At 37.2% G+C, this 19,306-nt stretch overlaps 1 protein-coding gene across 1 annotated transcript; it reads left to right on the forward strand.

Annotated features, from left to right (window-relative positions):
* The first annotated feature begins 1,834 nt into the window (after positions 1-1,834).
* On the forward strand, positions 1,835-14,007 carry lin28aa (lin-28 homolog Aa). Its single transcript, XM_088410999.1, has 4 exons — positions 1,835-2,025; positions 2,159-2,334; positions 8,827-9,011; positions 12,897-14,007. Exons 1-4 carry the CDS (start codon positions 1,995-1,997, stop codon positions 13,138-13,140), a joined length of 636 nt encoding a protein of 211 aa, XP_088267125.1. The 5' UTR covers positions 1,835-1,994; the 3' UTR covers positions 13,141-14,007.
* The last annotated feature ends 5,299 nt before the right edge of the window (positions 14,008-19,306 follow it).

Here is a 19,306-nt window from a genome sequence, read left to right on the forward strand (position 1 = left end):
TGCTTCCGGTTCGGGATGTCACTTGGTGATTTGTAGCGACCCCAAGCGGGGGAAGGAGATAGAGGTTTGTTAGACGTTTAAACAAAAAATCAAATACTGTACGTATACTGTACATAAGCTTCACGTCGTCATGATGTGTTCAATTGCATTCGGAAATCGACTACATGCATTGGGATCAGGGGCTGAGCTATGTGGTGCTCAAGGATGTCCAACTAAATAAAACAAAGACAATTACTCCTTCGGTCAAGTAGCTTAATGCTAATACACATCAACATCTGAGTTGTAGTTTCAACAAAAACACTGCAGCAACGCTATGTAGACAGTTAATGTAACGTATTCAGTCATATATTCTTTATACGGTACTTTGCACAGAGTTAATATTACTCCCATACTGATGAGAAATATGATTGGCTGCTATACTGTATTGTGGCATGCTTGTCATTCATCAATAGGAGGAGCAGACGCTCCTGAATGCAGCACGACACAGTATGTAGATTTTTTTACACCAAATTTTGCTCAAATCCAACAATGTGCACGGTACTATTTCCACCACTTGCTGATTAGCATAATAATTACCCGATACAGTTAAACGGCAACTTAATCTCAATAAACATTACAAAGTAGAACTAAATTAAAGATTCACGTGTACTGCATATACTGCTGTTTTTTGGCTTCAGGTCTTCTTCTTTTAATCGCATATTAACGTATTAGCGTTTTTTTTTTTTACATCGCAAATGATCACACCTACCGTCAAAACATTGAATTTAATTGCATTTGTTATTTTTAAAGTAATGATCAGTTTAAATAATACTATGATTTACAATCCATTCAATTCATTGAATTGACGGGTACGTGGCTTCTCCACTTGGGGGCGCTGTGCTCGAAACTTGGAGAAAATGTGCTTGGAAAAGATATTTTTATTTCCAGTCCAAAAAAAAATGTTGGCTTATGCTGCATAAATTATTCGTCAAACGAATAATATAGACTTGCACAGGAAGACATAATTTGATTTATCTATGTTGAAAGTATAAGCTTATATTTGCATTAAGTTTAACAATTTGTTTTCCATATAATCATTATTGTATGTTAATATTAGGCTATTGACCAACCTGAAAATAAGTATTGAATGTTAAGTTTGCTTGCATCGTGGGAGGGACTCGTGACGTCACTAATCGAGTTTGATTTCTTAAATTCGTGCAGCTGCCTTGATTTTTTTCACTGTCGCATGTTTTTTACGAAACGCTACTGAACGTTAAAAAAAATACTTAAAGATGCCTGGTTTTTAAGTAAACGATCAATTAAATAAGCGATGCATTTCATCAAATCTGCTGACACACAAAAAATTGATTTGATGAAAATGTTGATGAAAAAGAATCCCCCAAAACAGCCCCTATTCATATAACAATTGGAATGAGATTTTTTTTAATTAAAAAGGATGACTAGAAGTACACATTAAAGTTTTTTAAACACCATGAAATATATTTGAAACAATAAAAATCTCTAACGCCAATTTTCACTGCTAATAAACACAACATTATCACATTAGGCTAAATGATAGATAGAAAAGAAGCAATTAAAAAACAACAACCACCTGTCTATACTGATCATGTTGTTGATTAAAATTTAAAAAATATCAGCAAACACAAATAACAAATACCCGCACCCACGTGATTCTAATGAAGCGCGTGCGTGTGTAAGTCTCACGCACGCAAACAAACATGCCAGAAGGTGCGTTCGAGTAAATACGTGCATGGGCGGGCCTTCTTTGCATTGTCTTTTTTAAGGGGGGGGGGGGGTCGAGTGATGAGCACCCCAACCCCCTCATTGTTAGACCACCCCTTGCCCCCTCCTTTTTTTGTTTACCCCCTCCCCTTCAGCTTTCTCCCGCTCCCCCGGCTTCACTTTTTTTTTTTTTTTTTTGAGCGCGAGATAGTGGCGACGTCCTGCGTGGTTCGGTGCGTGTGCGAGCGTGGCTGCTCTCATCTTTTCACGACATGGGCTCCGTTTCCAACCAGGAATTCCCAGGTTCGGTATCCCCTCCTTTGCGCTGGATAATTGATCAATTAGCGCTTATTTTGCGCAAAAATCGCACATTGCGCGACATTTTAGCGATTTTTTTGAAATCTCATTTTATTTTATTTTTTTTGTCATTTTTTAGGGGGTTGCAAGGCGGACGAGGAAGAGGGCCCCAGTCCGGCCGAGGAGGACTCGCAAACCCTGCAGGGCCTTGGCTTGTGCAAGTGGTTCAACGTGCGCATGGGTTTCGGCTTCCTGTCCATGACCAGCCGGGACGGCGTGCAGCTGGACGAACCGGTGGACGTCTTCGTGCATCAGGTAAAAAAAAAAAAAGCAAATCTCACTCATTTCTTTTAAAAAAAATGCTTTCTTTGGAAATGGAATGAAATCTAAATACGATTTTAATTTTTTCGCTTCAGCAGCAAATGGTGGGTTTGTGTGTCTTTTGGGGTGTTGGTAGTCGGGCGGGGGGTTGGTTTCAGCTCAGTGGGTGTTGTTTCCACCCCCAGTTGGGAACACGTGGAAGCATGCGGAGAGCTTCAAGTAAATGATGATATAGCAATGTGTGCTGGAAGAGAAGTTCAAAAAAAATAAAAAATCTACATTTGCGCTGGGTTTTTTTTCGTAAGGGATTGAATGAAGACAAGTGGACTTTTCTCGTGTGTTAGGACACATTTCTTGCCTGCATTCAGCTGTTATGGATTAGCATTACTCTCACAAACATAAATAGCTTAATGGGACTGTCTCCGTTTTTTGATTTTGTCATCTTGTTCTTAATAATTGTAAAATCCCAATCAGAAGCTAATATGTCAAAGGGGAAAATGGAAGCATTTTAAAGAGGCATTTGTCCATGCATTTTATTTCATCTAGACTGTTCTGATATTTTTATTTATTGTGCAAATTGCCTTTAATCGGTTGAAAAGGCAAATGTAAGTTAAATTATATTATCTACACTCTAAAGTCTTTTTTTTTTCTTTTCATTCTCAATAAGCATCTCAAGATAGACACACTTTTTCTCCGATGAAAAAAAAAATGTAAATACTGTCTTATCTTTTTCAATAGAGAACAGAAACTGAATGAATGTCCTTGCAGAGGTTTTTTGCTTTCATTTATTCATAAAGAAAAATGGTCTTCTTTGATTTATATCACCAAATCTTAAAAGAAAATAAAACACTAACAACAAAGACAAAAATAATTTTATGGGCCCATATATATACATATATACACTTAATGAATTCAAACTTTTGCTTTTCCAGTCTCAAAAATCGCAGTTTTCCCAGAATTCCACATTGCTTAAAAGACAAACAAATATGAAACATTTAACTGAATGAGGACCCACCCCTGCAAAAAAAAAAAAAACTATCTTTAGAAAGTCTATGGAATTCTCAAATTAAAAAATATTTACCATTCTTTCCAACACCGCCTCTCCATATTTGTTGTCTGGTTTCAAACAATCCCGAATTTAATTTATTCCCCTTTTTTGGGAACATCTTGGGAAGCGTTCCTACTTCCTAAATTACAAAATCCTACCCCCCATTTCCTACATTTTCCCAGTGAAACTCCCACTGAAATAAATGCGTTGACATACTTAGCACCTCCTTTCCTACTTGATGTATTTTATTCACCTTCAAAAGTATCCCCCTCATCCAGGACATCTTGGGAACAATTCCTGTCCCTCAAATGTCAACATTCATACCAGAAATTGTCCCCAATAAAGACATTTTACAAACAGCATTCACAATTCCTCCTCCTTTTATATTTCGGAACCATTTCACACTTGTCTAACTTATACAAAATGGTGACATACACCGAGACACATTTCTCTTTTTTTAATTTTAATTTTTTGTCAGGCACAGGTATTTAAAAAAAAAAAAAAAGGAAGGAAGAAAGAAAGGTGGAGATGGTTAGGTGTAGTCCCCTCCCCCCAGGGCCTCCGGTGCAGCTTGATAAGATAAAGACTTAGCATGTGAATGAGAGGAGAGCCCCGCTCGCTGCCTAATTCACCTCAAGGTTCCTGTCGTAAAGTCATTCAAAGGATTCTACAATGCCCCCCCCCCATACCCTCCCACACACACATACACACTCACGCGCTTTATCCATGCATGTTTGTGTGCTTTTAATATTAAAAAGTTGTCTTAAAGTCCTGTTTTTATTTTAAAACGCATCAGCATAGGAAATGAATAATAGAGAAAAAAATATTCATGAAATTTGCTGAGATCCAGCCAGTTCATTTCTGTCCACTGTTGTGTCCAATTTGTCTCAGGAAGACAACAGATTTGCTTTCTCCCCATCCAAAGGCTCAAGACATTATTTGAATATCCAGGATGTCCTCCGGTGAGGACCCCAGGACTTTGTAGGGTAGCTCGAATGACTCAAAAGATAAATACCGAAAACAAGTGTCCACAACAGTGGACAAATGAATCAAACGGGTCTCAGGGAAGCTAAAGCAGATCAAAGTGAACAAAAATGCTTCCTGGATGGGAACTCAAAGACTGTCATATAATTATTTTATTTAATTTAATTAAACTTAAATACAATTTTACATATAAAACATAACAGATGAGAGTAAGACTGAAAAAATGCAAGACAAATAAATATGATATTGATGTGAAAAAAAACCTATTTGTGACGATAGGTCTTCATAAAATGCAATAAATGCCTATGTATTTTTTACACAATTATCAACATGGACTTCAAAGAGCCTCATTTAATTCAAACAACTACTCAACAACCCGTAAATTTGAGAAAAATTTTAGTTCACGCAAATTCAATTTTAAAAATCTATTATGCTGATAGCCTGGCATGTAATCTGGAAAAAAAAAACTAATTTAAAAAGCCACAAACACTTATAGAATATAGTAAATGAGCACACAATATTTGTTTGATTTCATTTTGGCCCTTCAACGAATAGCAAACCTTTAATTTAATTCAAAATCTTTTAATCTAATACATTGATTCTGGAACGTGGGCCCATGAAGGTATTCCGGGTGGTTCTTGAGATTTTAGAATATTTTTTAAAAAAGTATCATTCATGCAGAATCCTTTCAAAACCATTTTTAAATGATGTACATGTTTTCAGAAAAATAGTATTAATTTCAAGAAAAGTATTTTACATTTAATATCCTCTTCAGTTCAATTTTCCTAAAAACCTAGCTCCCCTATTTCAACAAGTTTTGCATTTTTATATGATATGTCATAGTGACAGCTAGAATGCTTAACTCATTCACTGCCAGGATATCAAAAATAGATCTTTGACGTCTATTGCCGTATTTGGCAGTGAACGAGGTCAATCTTTTTCCACAAAGTTGCAGATTGACGCTTTTTTACTGCAATTCATGCATTTGTTGATGGTATGTGATAGTCACAGGTGGAACGCTTAACTCATTCACTGCCAGGATATTAAGAATTGATCTTTGACGTCTATTGCCGTCATTGGCAGTGAACGAGATGAACTTAATACCAATATGGGGAAAAATGGGTGTTTTGAACAAGATGGCGCAAAATAAAGTCAAGTAAAAGTGCAACGCAAATAAAATAAGTAAGATCGGGAAAATAGTGTCGAATTATTGTGGGGCGGCTTATGTTATGATATCAAACAATAATCCTGTTGCATGAGTGAGCTCGAAAAGGCAAATTAATCGGATTAATTAACGAACTAAAAGCGTCCTGATGTGGGGACGTTGACTTGAGGCGTCAGGTTCATTATGAAGTGCGACTCAAGTTGAAGCTTGCGGCCAGCAACCGTCATGGAAACGGGCTTCACTGAATCCAGGGGACCCCCCCGAGTCCGCTTCCTTTCACGCTGTGTTGGGAGGGGGGAACGAGCGAGCTGGGGGCGCGTGTCAATGATGGATTCTGAAAGGTTATGACAACATAAAAAAAAAAAAAAAAGGGAGAGGGAGAGAAGAGGAGGCCCAGGCTGTAAAATTAGTGGCCGCGTGTCAAAGAAAATCAACTCCCAGGATCCTCTGGGCCTTTTGTGCAGGTGGACAATGGGGCCATACATGTGAATGGAGCACCCCTCGGCCCGTGACCGAGCCCCTCTTTGTCTCGTGGACAGTCCTCCTATTGCCCGCTCCGTCCTCTGATGTCTTCCTCGGCGGTTCCTGGTGAAAACTCGGGCGCAGTTTTACAGGAAAAAAATCCAAAAAACAAAAGCCGCCATATTGAGTCAATTCCTTAAAGACAAAATAACTTCAAGCTTCTTCACCTGGTTGAAATAGCTGCAGGTTGTTGATGAGCTTTAAGGGGGGGGAGGGGAGGCGGCGTTACACGTCGGAGAGGAAGTGGGTCACCATCGGGTCCTAATAGGAGCTGGGGCAACGAGCGGTTGAAATAACCGTAGCATCGACGACTCCTGAAGTGGTCACCACAAAGCTAACATATTAGCAAATTCCCAGTAATTTTCCAAACGATAAACTTTACAATATTTGGTTGTGCCTTTTGATGTGACGCCGAACTGAAGATTAGGGTCCACCTAGAATGAAAAACAAGAGAATTACATATAGATTTGCTTCAGTAATGTCTGATTAGCTTCATGCTAACACTAGCTAGTAAATGCTAGTCTACTGCCCTGCCAAGAGGCCCGTTTTATTTTGTTCGATATCTGCATGATTATTTCAAAAATGCCCTCGCTGCCTCACAATAACAGAACATGTTAAGTTTTTTGTATTATTTTTAATTATTATGATTACAAAAACACCACTCTTAAACATTCGTTCTCTACCTTTTTCAATGACGTACACCCAGTGAAATATATGTTTAGACACAATAAGTCGAGTGACATTTATGGTAACTTATTCACTTTTCTGTGTTTCTGGCGTAAAATTTACAATGAGAATACATAAACGCTTAAAACATTTTGCAAACGAGTCACTATAACACAATTCAACGAGATGTTTCCTCGTGTTCCAATTCCTCTTAATTAGAAAAAAAAATGTACCATAGAAGCCCAGTTAAAATCTCAAGTACCCCCTGAACTGCCTTCATGAATCCCTAGGGGTACACGTACCCCCATTTGAAAACCGCTGGAAAAAAAAATGCAATAGTGCAATAATATAATTCAATCAAATTACATAGTTTCGAGATTTGGCCACCAGGAGGCAGTACAAAACGCACAGGTGTACTGTGAATCAGTGGTTCTCAAATGGGGGTATGAGTACCCCTTGGGGTACATCAAGTCACTTCAGGGGTACATAAGATTTTAACAGGGTTCCTGCGGATATCCGCAATTCTAATTTAATGTTATATTAATGCCCTGCAGGCCATCTTTTCAAAGTACCAACAAATTAATTGGAACATAAAGCAACCTATTGATAAATTGTGGAATAGTAACGCTCGTGTTTTCTCACAATTTTCTGGCAGTCGACCTAGAAATAAAAGAGATGATGTCATGCCGATCTACTGTACTTTATCTTCTGGGGTTGCTGAATGAAATATGCTAAGAGATACCACTACTTAGTTCCAAATAAGGCTATTTTATTTTAAATATGTCTATTTTCAGTTGCAAAATGCTTTGCAGTGGTATATATATATATATGTATGTATATATATATATATATATATATATATATATATATATATATATATATATATATATATATACATTTTAACTGAGAACCTGTCAATTTTTTAACATTATACAATTATACAGATACAAAAATCTACAATTTAGCGAGCTAAGCTCCTGGCAGAGGATAAAGAATACATGACTGAGTACTGTCACATGAATGAAGTTGTTTTTCTAAAACAGGAACAAACTCCACACCACATTTGTGTCCTTTTAAAAGGATAATTTCTCTCTTTCTGTCTTACTGTGGCGTCCATTTTGAAAAGGCATTCAAGTATCTCATTCTGGTTCATGGTTCCATTCTGAAAGGTTGCATTATTTTGTTTTAGTCGATCCCAATTGAGGTCTCTGTAAGTCTCAATTTGTTTGGCCACTTCTCCTAAATCCTCTTCCCATTTCCTATGGAAGCTCTCAAGGGTCATTTGACTTGAATTTAACTCAGTTATCTTATTATTTACTGACAGCACATAAAAGCCCACCCCCCCACACACATTTTTTTTTTCCATTGTCATTTGATTAATTCAGCAAGTCACCCCCCCTCCTTTCCCGGCACGTGTCGTCACACAAACCCCAAAATCAAATCGCAAATCAAGATGTGGCAGGCTTCCGCAGGGTGGGCTTCTTTTTTTTTTTTTTTTTTTTCGGGGGGGGGGGGGGGGGGGGGGTTATCAAAGGAAGACATCAGTCAGGCCAACACTTCCCACCCCCACCCTTAAACTTTTAATCTTGTTCGTCTTTGCGCCCAACAACCATCCAAGGAATGTCATCCCGATCAGCCCCCCCCCCCCCCCCCCCAATCCACTTGCCTTCCCACCCCTCCCCCATCCCTCGCCTTTCTACCCCCTTGCATCCTGCAGTTGAGATTTTAGCTGTGGTCAGTGTTAGCGGAGTGGGGGGCTGCAGTGTGGAATGCTGTTCCTCCATCCAATGAGAAAGGTGGGGGGGATGGGTTGAAGGTTACCCACATCAGGTTGACCATTGGGGGGGGGGCATTGGGCAATACCACTGAATTTATGCTGGGGGGCTGGGATATACACACTCTTCAGAAAATACTTACCGTAATATACCAAATATAAGACACACTTTTTTTTCCCCCAAAAATGGCGACCGAAAGTATAGGTACGTCCTATAAACAATAACTGAAAATGACTAAAATAAGTAAAGTATCCCTTTAAATAAGGCCTGAAACGCCTACAAGTACGGTAATGACGTATTTGATCTTTTTTTTTTCATCGTCCCAGAGCAAATTACACATGGACGGCTTCCGCAGCCTGAAGGAAGGCGAAGCCGTGGAATTTACCTTCAAGAAGTCCTCCAAGGGGCTGGAGTCGCAACGGGTCACGGGCCCCGGCGGGATCCACTGCGTGGGCAGCGAGCGCAGACCCAAAGGCAAGAAAGTGCAGAAAAGACGCTCCAAAGGCGACCGGTAAGCAAACCTGCCGGGGAAAAAAACACGCTGCACCGACATATGCGGTCAAAACTAACATTGCAGTAATCATAATCTGCTTTTACAAAGAGGATAAAGAATATTTGCACGTAGAAATGCAATGATTAGGGGGGCAATGAAATAAAAACAAGTCCATGCCTGGATGAGCGCATAGCATAAGCCTGAATTTTTTTTTAAACTGTTTGTCTACGTGTGTTGCTCCACCGTTTGTGTTCAAACATTGGTTACTTTGAGAGTTGTAACACCATAACACCTATGCTATTCGTTAGCATGTCGCTGGTGTTTTCTCATTTTAGTGTTAGCATTCAACTTTTGGACTTTAAAGTGAAGTTATGTTGTGGTTTTAAATGGGCAAAATGTAAATCTTTGTTTATTTTGGCAGTGAACTTGAATTGGGATTCCATAAAACTCTATTGTTAAATATTACAATAAAACACGTTATACTGTATGAGGTGTGTAAGAAATATCCACGGAGTCTTTAAGTAGTACAAAGTATCCTACGATTGAGTGCGTTTCTTTTCCCAATCGTCTTTTTGAAGCAACGCTCTAAGCAGTCCAAGCTGTTTGTATTTCAGCTTCCCCATTTGGCCGCAACCCCCCTTGCCCACTCCCCCCAACTTAGCAAGGGTCACATCGGCAGCGCTTTGACGTGTGACCTGGATCAATAACTGTTTAAATCTTGCGATTCGCCCCCCGCCTCAGTGGAGTCACACCCGCGGGCCCTCAAGAACAACACCTAAAGCTTTAGCCCAAAAATTTCACGCGTGTTTGAATGAACTCGTCAGGACCGAAAATGCGCCATATGAATGGAACGTATCTTTGTTAAATGATAGTCTGATAGATGTCTCAATTAATTTCAAAGCATAATGATTTTATTTGGTTTAATTTGATGCACTCGCACTGGTTGAATTCATCTAAAATAGAAAGGGGGTTCAAACCATTTTGTCACACCCCTAATGTATATGTATAAACATTTGCGCACACACACACACACATATATATATAATATATATATATATATATATATATATATATATATATATATATATATATATATAGTACACAGTATAGCCATATACATGTAATACATTTATGTGTATGTATATATATATATATATATATATATATATATAGTACACAGTATAGCCATATACTGTACATGTAATACATTTATGTATATATGTATATAAGTATATTAGAACAACTAATGATTATTTTATCATTCAATTATATTGTCACTTAATCAACAAGACATTATTTCAAATTAACGACGCAGAAAACTAATTGGAAGTATATCATCCGCCACAGTTAAAAATTGGCAAAACATTTGATAATTGCTTTCCGAAGTAAACGCAAATGTTTTGTTTTGGTTCTACGCAAAGAGAGACAGTCTACTATCATAAAAGACAACAGATATTAGATTGTATTTATTGATGCGAACCTGCAATTAGATTTGGAAAACCTTTCATTAAAATAAGGAGTGGTGTATATATATATATATATATATATATATATATATATATATATATATATATGTGTATATGTATACATAAAATATGTATATATATATATACACACACACACACACTTTATATAAAGATGTATGTTATAAAATCAAAATTTAACTGAGTGGAACTGCGTTCTACTCCAAAATTGATCTGCCCACAAATCTTTTTTTTTTTTTGTATCGCATTGTATCTCACTTATCGAGGTATGAATCAAATAAAAGTAGAAGATTTAGGCATCCCTAGTTTATAGATGAATTCTATATCGAAACTTGCTGGTTGATAAGTTGGTTCTTTTCCAAACACCTTGTCGTTTAAAGACGCAATCCATAAGAATCAATTAAAGAATATGTGGGTCATGTTTTGTGTTTTCCGTTTGTGAGAGGGCTTCCCTTTTTTTGAATATCATTAAGGCACCGGGGGTTAGAGGTGTATCACCTTCACCTCGCTGTCATTTGCGATTAGAGCCATCTAGTAGTCGGTGTGAGAGCGGAGATCATTACGGCTTCAAAGAGCCCTGCGAGGCCTTTTGCGGTTCAATAATCCCCCCAACACACACGCACGACCCACAACATACACACAAAAACATATCGTAAACCCCTCCGGCCGTATTTTATTATGCAAATTTGTTTAGGGCTTATATTTTTTTGCCTGACCAAAAAAAGAAGAATTTCAAGCTGTGTTTGGGGTCTTAGACCAAGCCTTCGCTGATTTCAATTTCGTTAATAATGTCCACATTTCCACGGGTGAGTAAAGAAAGCGCTGTCCGTTTAATTGATAACAGATGCAAGAGGCAAGGCAAGCGGGTGAAAGGTCAGTGTTGCCATGGGAACGATGTATGAGTAAATGCGAGCGCTGTGGCGGCGGTGGGTAGGGGTCAGGGTTCAGAGGTCATTACTGCCGCCCTCCCGGACAAAGGACCACTTCCCCTCGGCGTTCCTGACGACGGATGTCGATTCGAGGGCGGGGCCGCGACGCCCGCGCGCCATCCCCAACGGGCGCCGTTGCAAAGCAAAACCGGCTCGTTTGTTAGGACTTTAATGGCGGCAAAGGGGATGGCCGCCCCACGCCCACCACCCATCTGTCCTACAACCACACACGCGTGCGCCTATACATTTGATTTACGTGCCGCTTTTGCTTTAAAACTGTTGGCGTTTGGACCGGGAGTTGAATGCCAGTGAGGCGGTTCGCCAGTGAGGTCGCACAGCTAAATAATACAAGCTCCCTTTTTCCGTTCAAATACGTTGCGCAGATGTCAATTGAAAATGAGATCAAAATGATTGTTCCAAACAAACGGTTCCGATAGTCTTTTTTGTGATTTCGTTAAGACAACATCCCATTTTGGCAGTAAATCAAACAAGTGGAAAAATATAGTCTGACAGTGCTTGTTGCCAAAGAAACTGCTCAATTTAACGTCATGCGCAACTTGTGGAGGCATGCTCAAGTTGGTGCCATCCATGACCCGTAATACCATTTGTGAGACGTTACGTTCGAGATGAAATGTCTCCCTCTTGTGGCACACAATGGCATAAATACAAATATGGCCACGCCTCCATGAAGTCATTAAAATGCGAGACGTTTTTCAATCCAATTCATATGTACTTCATATGACGTTTTGTTTTGTATTAACCACGTATTAGCACATAATACTCGCACTATTTATTTTGACCGCTCATGAGTATTTATCATATCAGCGGTAGTTTACCAACATTAACTCATTCAATCCCATTTTTTTTTTTAAAACATATAATCGTCTTGATTTTGATCTCCTTGTTTCAAGTGTTTGCCCTAAAGTAATCGATTACTTTATGGAAGTATGACAAAGGTAATTGGTTAACCTTAGGTTATCAAGTATAAAAGAAAAATAATTTCGGCAACAAATGACTTAAATAATTGATTACTTTAGGTAATCAAGTACTAAATTGATTAGTTACTAAAAGTAATCATTTATTTTAGGTACTAAAATATTTGATTAGTTTAACGCGGAAATACGAAGTACTCTACCTGCAGTACTTGACTGCCTAAAGAAATCAATCAAACATAAGTAGTTATCAGAAGGACCCAAAGTAATCAATTACTTTAGGTCCTTAACTGAATACATCACTGTTTAATTCATTTAGTACCATTTTTAGACCTTCCTTTTGCCAAACATTTAAACATTTGAAAATTAATAGTAAGTACCAGGGATTGAATGTCTAATCTCTTTTAAGAAAAAAACAAAGTAATATTTTCAGCATATCTTTTTGTGTGTGTGTATATAAAATATATATATCTCTTCACCAAGGTGTTAAAAAAAAGTAAACATTAGACCTCAAAAGATGTGCATTACTAGTAATGGAAAATGCGGATGCTTTCGCAGGTGCTACAACTGCGGCGGTCTGGACCACCACGCCAAAGAGTGCAAGTTGCCGCCTCAGCCTAAAAAGTGCCACTTCTGCCAAAGCATCGATCACATGGTGGCCAGCTGCCCAATCAAAGCACAGCAATCCTCGCCGGCTTCTCAGGGAAAAGCGCCCGCCTGCAAGGACAACGAGGAGGAGAAGGCGGGACACGCCTCCACCCCGCCGCCGATGCCGCCGCCGCCTCAGGAGCCTTCCGATTAACAAGGCCCGGTGGAGGTGGGTTGTTTTTCAAGAGGCGGGCAGGCTGGTTAGCCCACAGGCCAATCAAAATGCTTCCAAGCTTCTTTTGGAACTACCTCAGGTTGAAACAAGTTTTCTCAACAAGAATGTCGCTATTTTTTTTTCCTTTTATTATTTTTTTGTATGTTTTGCTTACACTCAGGAATACCGCTGTATTATTGCACTCTTCCCTTTCGAGATCTCACGTCACACTTGCTTGCGGGTGGCAAAAATGTCGATTGCGTCACTTGATTAAGGAAAAACGATTAGTAATTGACTTGAATGCTTTTTTTTTTCTCCCCCACTACCACCATCGTTTAAAAATGTGACCTGAGTTGAGAAAACGTTTTGCTAGGTAACCCGCTTACATTCAAATAGATGAGTTGATCCAAAAATGGCGGAAATATCCGAGTTCCATTATTTGACTTTTTGGTTGCTCCGATTAATGATGCACAGATTTTTTTTTTTTTTAACGTTAAAATGGCTAGGGCTCTTGCCTACAAATGGATTGAACCATTAGAATTTGCTAAATACTTTATAAATACCTGCGAGAAATTTTTTTTGATGATTTTTTTTTGTCTGCATGCAAATGGGATAAAGTAATAAACCTCAATATATTGTTTATTTTGCAGTAATTTCAAAGTGCGAACTTTTTAGTTCACGTCTGTGGTAAACGATCACTTTCTGCCACCCGAAAGTGCCTTTTGTTGATTATGAAAAGCAGGGCCCAACCAGTTAATAGGACAAGTAATTTATCTGACCGATATTAGTTCGTTTTGGCAAAAATAGCCGATTTTGCAGGTTTTTTTTTCCATAAACAACGCATTACAACATATGACAGTGATGCCATTAAAAATCTCCTCCCAAAAAAATCGGTAGATTTTTGCCGGATTTTTTTTTTTTTTTTTTTGGGGGGGTGGTTAACACATTCAATGCCAGGGATGTTTTTTGACGTTTTTTTTTAAGGAACCAGACATTCAATCCCTGATACTTAAGTATCAATTTAATACTTAAGTATCTGGAAATGAATGTCCTTAATGTACTAAAGTATCGATTTATTACTTCAGTATTTGGGATTTATTGTCTGGAATCTTAAAAAATGTGAAAATACGTCCCCGGCATTTAATGAGTTAAATCAATGATGAAAGACAAAATTGAAAATCTGTCGTTTTCTGCCTGTAGATCATATTGTTAAGAGACTTTTTTTTTTTCATAAATTCTTTATATTTTTCTTTAATGTGAAAGGATGTCAAAGGGTACACAACCGAGAAGCGCCATTGACGTCAGTTGACGTCAACTACGTTGTTTTTTTGTTGTTGTTTTTTTTCCTTTAGTAGGTTATCAGAATGTTATTCTATCAAATACTATATCGGTCGGACCTTAATGATAAATATTCCTTGACCTCGTCTCTTAGGCCGTTCTACCTCATTCTTCTTCTTTTTTTTTTTTTTTTTTTAATATTTTGGTCAGTCACAGTGGCCACATGACCCACTTGAGCCGCCTTACTTTCCCGACTACACCGGCGCGACAACCTTTGCCGTCGGCCAATCGAATAACAGAGCAGAAGGTTTTTGGCTTTTGTTATAACATTTTTTCTTTATGTCATGGTCATGTGACACGGCATATGTTGCATTATTAGAAAAAAAAATCCAACATTCATACCTCACTGGATAGAATTCTACTAAATACAACATCCATCACCTCCTGTTGGAGTGTACATAATATACTACATTATCAGCAACTCGACTGTATGCTAATTTATCAGTAGTACTACTTGAAGTTGTAGTACTACTTGAATACTACTTACACTTGAAAGCCTTAAAATATCAAACAAATGCCACATTTAAAAAATAGTAAGCACACGTGACGTACCTCTGACTGTAGCATATGCTACATTTTCAGTTCCGCTAAGCACATAAAACTACTAACCTCACACAAGATCATTCATTCATTCAATCCCAATGACGTATTTTTACGTCTTTACAGAGTCTGGACATTCAAGCCCAGGTACTAATTTGTAGATTTTCTTTTCCTAATATTAGAGCAAAGGAGGGTCTCTATATAGTTTTTCAAATAAAGTAATAAATAAATGAAGCACCTGGGAATGAATGTCCAAGTCTCTTGAAAGATACGTAAAAATCCGTTTTTGGGAGTGAATGAGTTCGTCCACAATCACTTTGGCTAGAAATCCTACGTATTTTAATTTCCGATTACAGTTAGCAACAGCACATGCTACATTATCGCTACTACTAAGCATAATATTCAAGAGTTTTATTGTCATATGCATGCAGACTACATTCCACAATCGAGCAAATAATAAAGTAGGCAGTACAAACAAAAAAAGCGACTTTCAAGCTATTTTTTTCAGTATAAATAACATAAAAAAAAGCTGCTTTCAAGCTAATTTTTCATTCTTAATAGCATCACAGAAGATCCTGATTTCACAATACATATCCTTCATTTTTGGAACGATTTCGAATGTATTCTACCTTCATCAATTCCATTATCAGTACAGCTAAGCGTATTCTACTTTTTCAATGCACAATCATGAGCCCGCTATGCACATATCTCACTTTGCATGGAAACCCAACAAATTCTTTCTTCACCACCTCCGATTACCAAAATGGACATCATACGCTACGTTATCGTTATTATTAAGCACGTGTTACTTTTGCAGTACTAATCACCACACACAAGATCATTTTGGACGAAATTGCAGCAAAGACTATTTTCATCACCCCCAATTAGCTACCAAAGGCATGATCAATACTTCTAAGAATATTCAGCGCACTATGTTATCAATCTTGTGTGCTAAGATCACAAATAATAAATAATATCTTAATATGAATAAATAATATGATGTTATCAATGAAATGAAGTTGAGGTGGATCTAGCCAGCAACGCTGCTATTGCGGTTGTCAGTCAAACGTCGATATATTATGTACATATCATGCATATGTGAAGCTACGTTATCCGTATTAATGACCAGACATGAGAGCACAACGCTTCATCCATCACTTCCGATTGTAGTTACCGAGGGCTTCGGCTAGCTCTCCTCTTGATACTTGAAAACGAGGCGCACATTGTGATGTTACCAGTGGGATGGCTGGTGTTTTTTTTTTTTTTTTTTTTTTAATTCCCAACCCCTCTTCCTATTTTATTCTTTTTTTTGTTTTTGTTTTTAAAGATCCAACGCGATCATTATTTAAGACACCACCCTCCCAAGTATAGGATCATCGGTGCTGGGAAAATAGCCTAGCCTGCGCGGAGGAGCCCAAATGTAGAACTAGCTAGCGAAATCGGCGCTATACTCCCATTTTACAGGAGACGCCGATGCCCCTAATTAATATATGTGTAAAATTATTCTTTTTTTTTTTTTTAAGAGAAAGAAAAATAATCATGCTACGTATTTATTTTCATCTGGAATTCTCAAGGCTTAGAACACTCATTCAACCCCAAAGACATATTTTTACGTTTGAGTCCAGATTTCCGGGTGATCATTTATAGATATTTTTTTCAATTATTTTCAATTTCAACTAATATAGCGACTAACAAAAAGATATAAGTACCAACTTAATAAATTACTTTGGGTAATTAAATACTGAAGTTCTTACTTTGGGTAAATAAGTCCTGAAATAATTGATTAAGTTAGGTAACTGAGTGCTAAATTAAAATTAAGTGACTAGTACCTCAAGGGTCGGTAATTGATTACTTAAGGTACTAAAGTATTTCATATCTGTATGTAATTGTACTCAAGTAATTTCTTGATTTAGGTAATTAAGTACTAAAGTGATTGATTGCTTTAGGAAATTACTGTAGTGCTAAATTAATTCGGTAGCTTAGCATTAGTAATTACTTTAGGTATTAAAGTACTAGAAGTGATCAATTACTTTAGGTAATTGATTCACCTAAATTAATCAATTATTTTACCTCAAGTAATTAATTACTTCAGCTGATCAAGAACTAAATGATCAAGGGAATTAGTACAAAATTATTTGGGTACTTAAGTACCTTCAGGGGTAGTAATTTATTACTTCAGGTTCTAAAGTACTTAAAGTAATCAATTGCTTGAATACTTTCTTTACCTATTGAAAGTACCAAAAGTAATCAATTGCTTTACTATTGTTGATGACTTTACTTCTTAATTCATATAATATCAGCCATTTTTAAGCCTTCATTTAGGTTAAACTTGAAAATAAATGGAAATAAATATAAATATCTGAGATTGAAATCGGAAGCTTTAAAAAAAAAAACGTAAAATAAATCTTTAGGCTTGAATGAGTTAGAGTCCATCACAGTTAACACTATGGGTGGGCAAAATCCATTGTGTGGAATTACTTGTGTTCCGTATATATGCTAATAAGACTTTTGCATGGAAATAGGAGTTCAGAACATTGAGACATTCCTGCATTGTTAAATGATCAAATTTTATATTTTCCGCCACAGTCCATCAGTTCCATCCCTTATATGCCCATCCCTTATATACAACTTTATTATTGAGCATCACCAACATGCAGTGATGTACGGGTATATAGTATTTTTCATGATTAATATGCTCTTTTTTTATATATATATCTTTTTGCTATGATTCTCTCTATGCCAAAACTAATGCAATGTGCTCTAGTGTAAGAGGCATTTTATATATATATATATATATATATATATATATATATATATATATATATATATATATATATACGTAGGTTAGCCTCTGTAGAATAATCGTTTTAGTTTATTTGACCCACGCGCTCGTCATATCACCTCAGGAAAGAAAAACATCCGTTTCGAAATCTCAGGGAATAATTCGGAATGGTCGGAAAGGAGCTGACGAGCGCACGTCGAATGTCGTACACCCACTCCCGCCCTTTTATAGAACCACTTTGTCGTGTTTTCCTCTATAATAATTGTAAATGGGGATGTAGTCAAATCTTGTAAATGAATGGGTGGCAAATGGGGGCGGAGCTTTTGTAAGTGAATCATCAATTCAGGATGTGACTTGTATCCAGACTATCAGTGTTTATAACAAGCACACACACATGTTGTAGCGTTCATTGGGGGGGGGGTTACATGAATCTGACGCCCGCTTGACTATATTTGAAAGTTGTATTGTGTGGTTTTAGCTATGAAAATCCCATCAGTCATGTGATTCTACGAGTAAGGGTGACAGGAAGGAGAACCTCAAAGAAAGCTGAAAAATGCTCAGGGTAACTCTTATTTGTTTGTGACCATCAGCCATTTAGCTTTGTTTTTTTTTTTTTGTGAATTATCTTATCAAGTGAATGGCTACTTTCAAAATAAAAATACTAAAAAAAAAATGTGAATTTATTACTGATGAATGTAATCAATGTTTACTGCCATGGAAACAATGATCTTGAACTCAGGTTAGTTTTTTTTTTTTTTTTTTTTTTTGAAGATGAGCAGCTTGTAGTGTTTATTGCCTTGATGATTCGATATGTAAAGATCCTGCTCCATTTCATAATAAAAATGACAATACTCATGCGTGGTGGTTTTCTGCAGAAGCTCTTATGAGGCATTTCGTTTGCTACACTTGCACAAAAATGAGGATTTTTCAAAAAGGCTGACTTCAAAATAAGCTATAAAAAATGTTTTTTATACATTTGTCATAAATGGAAATTTATATTTATTCATGCATCATAATGGCTGTTCTGAAGCATTGTAGATCGGAACTGTAGATATTTGTGAATCTTAAGTTTTATTCACACAAAAAATCAGTATACATTATTAATCAGATTAAAAAAAACACTTTCCCCATTCTGTTTTTGTTTAGAATAATTATGAGGATTTATTGGGGTTATCTATTTTTAGTTTTTGTGTCTTATTTACAAAGTTGGCATCTTTATTTACTTTATTTACTGATGCAGCACTTTCACAACTACTACAGCTGTATAATAAAGTGCCTCCCGAGTTATAAAAACATTAACTTTACAGACTGATACATTAAATCATCTTAACATAAGTTTTATTTTTGCTTTGAATATCCTTAATTTCGTTGCGCATAATTACAAAACGAATACATTAAATTAATTAAAAAAAATTAAAGGTTTGCAGCTCTGTATTACTGTACGTCACCAACGAACGTCGACGTGTTATTGAATATGTCCACTTGGGGCGCTGCGTTTTGTTTACA

The sequence above is a fragment of the Hippichthys cyanospilos genome, chromosome 3, assembly GCF_059441005.1.
Source record: "Hippichthys cyanospilos isolate Australia breed blue-spotted pipefish chromosome 3, RoL_Hcya_1.0, whole genome shotgun sequence".
Classification (NCBI taxonomy): domain Eukaryota; kingdom Metazoa; phylum Chordata; class Actinopteri; order Syngnathiformes; family Syngnathidae; genus Hippichthys; species Hippichthys cyanospilos.

Bases quoted from the DNA above. Each gene is read 5' to 3' on its own strand.
- lin28aa (XM_088410999.1), top strand. From the start codon at position 1,995: ATGGGCTCCGTTTCCAACCAGGAATTCCCAG. The intron at 2,335-8,826 runs GTAAAAAAAAAA...TCATCGTCCCAG, and splicing joins TGGACGTCTTCGTGCATCAG to AGCAAATTACACATGGACGG. The intron at 9,012-12,896 runs GTAAGCAAACCT...ATGCTTTCGCAG, and splicing joins AGACGCTCCAAAGGCGACCG to GTGCTACAACTGCGGCGGTC.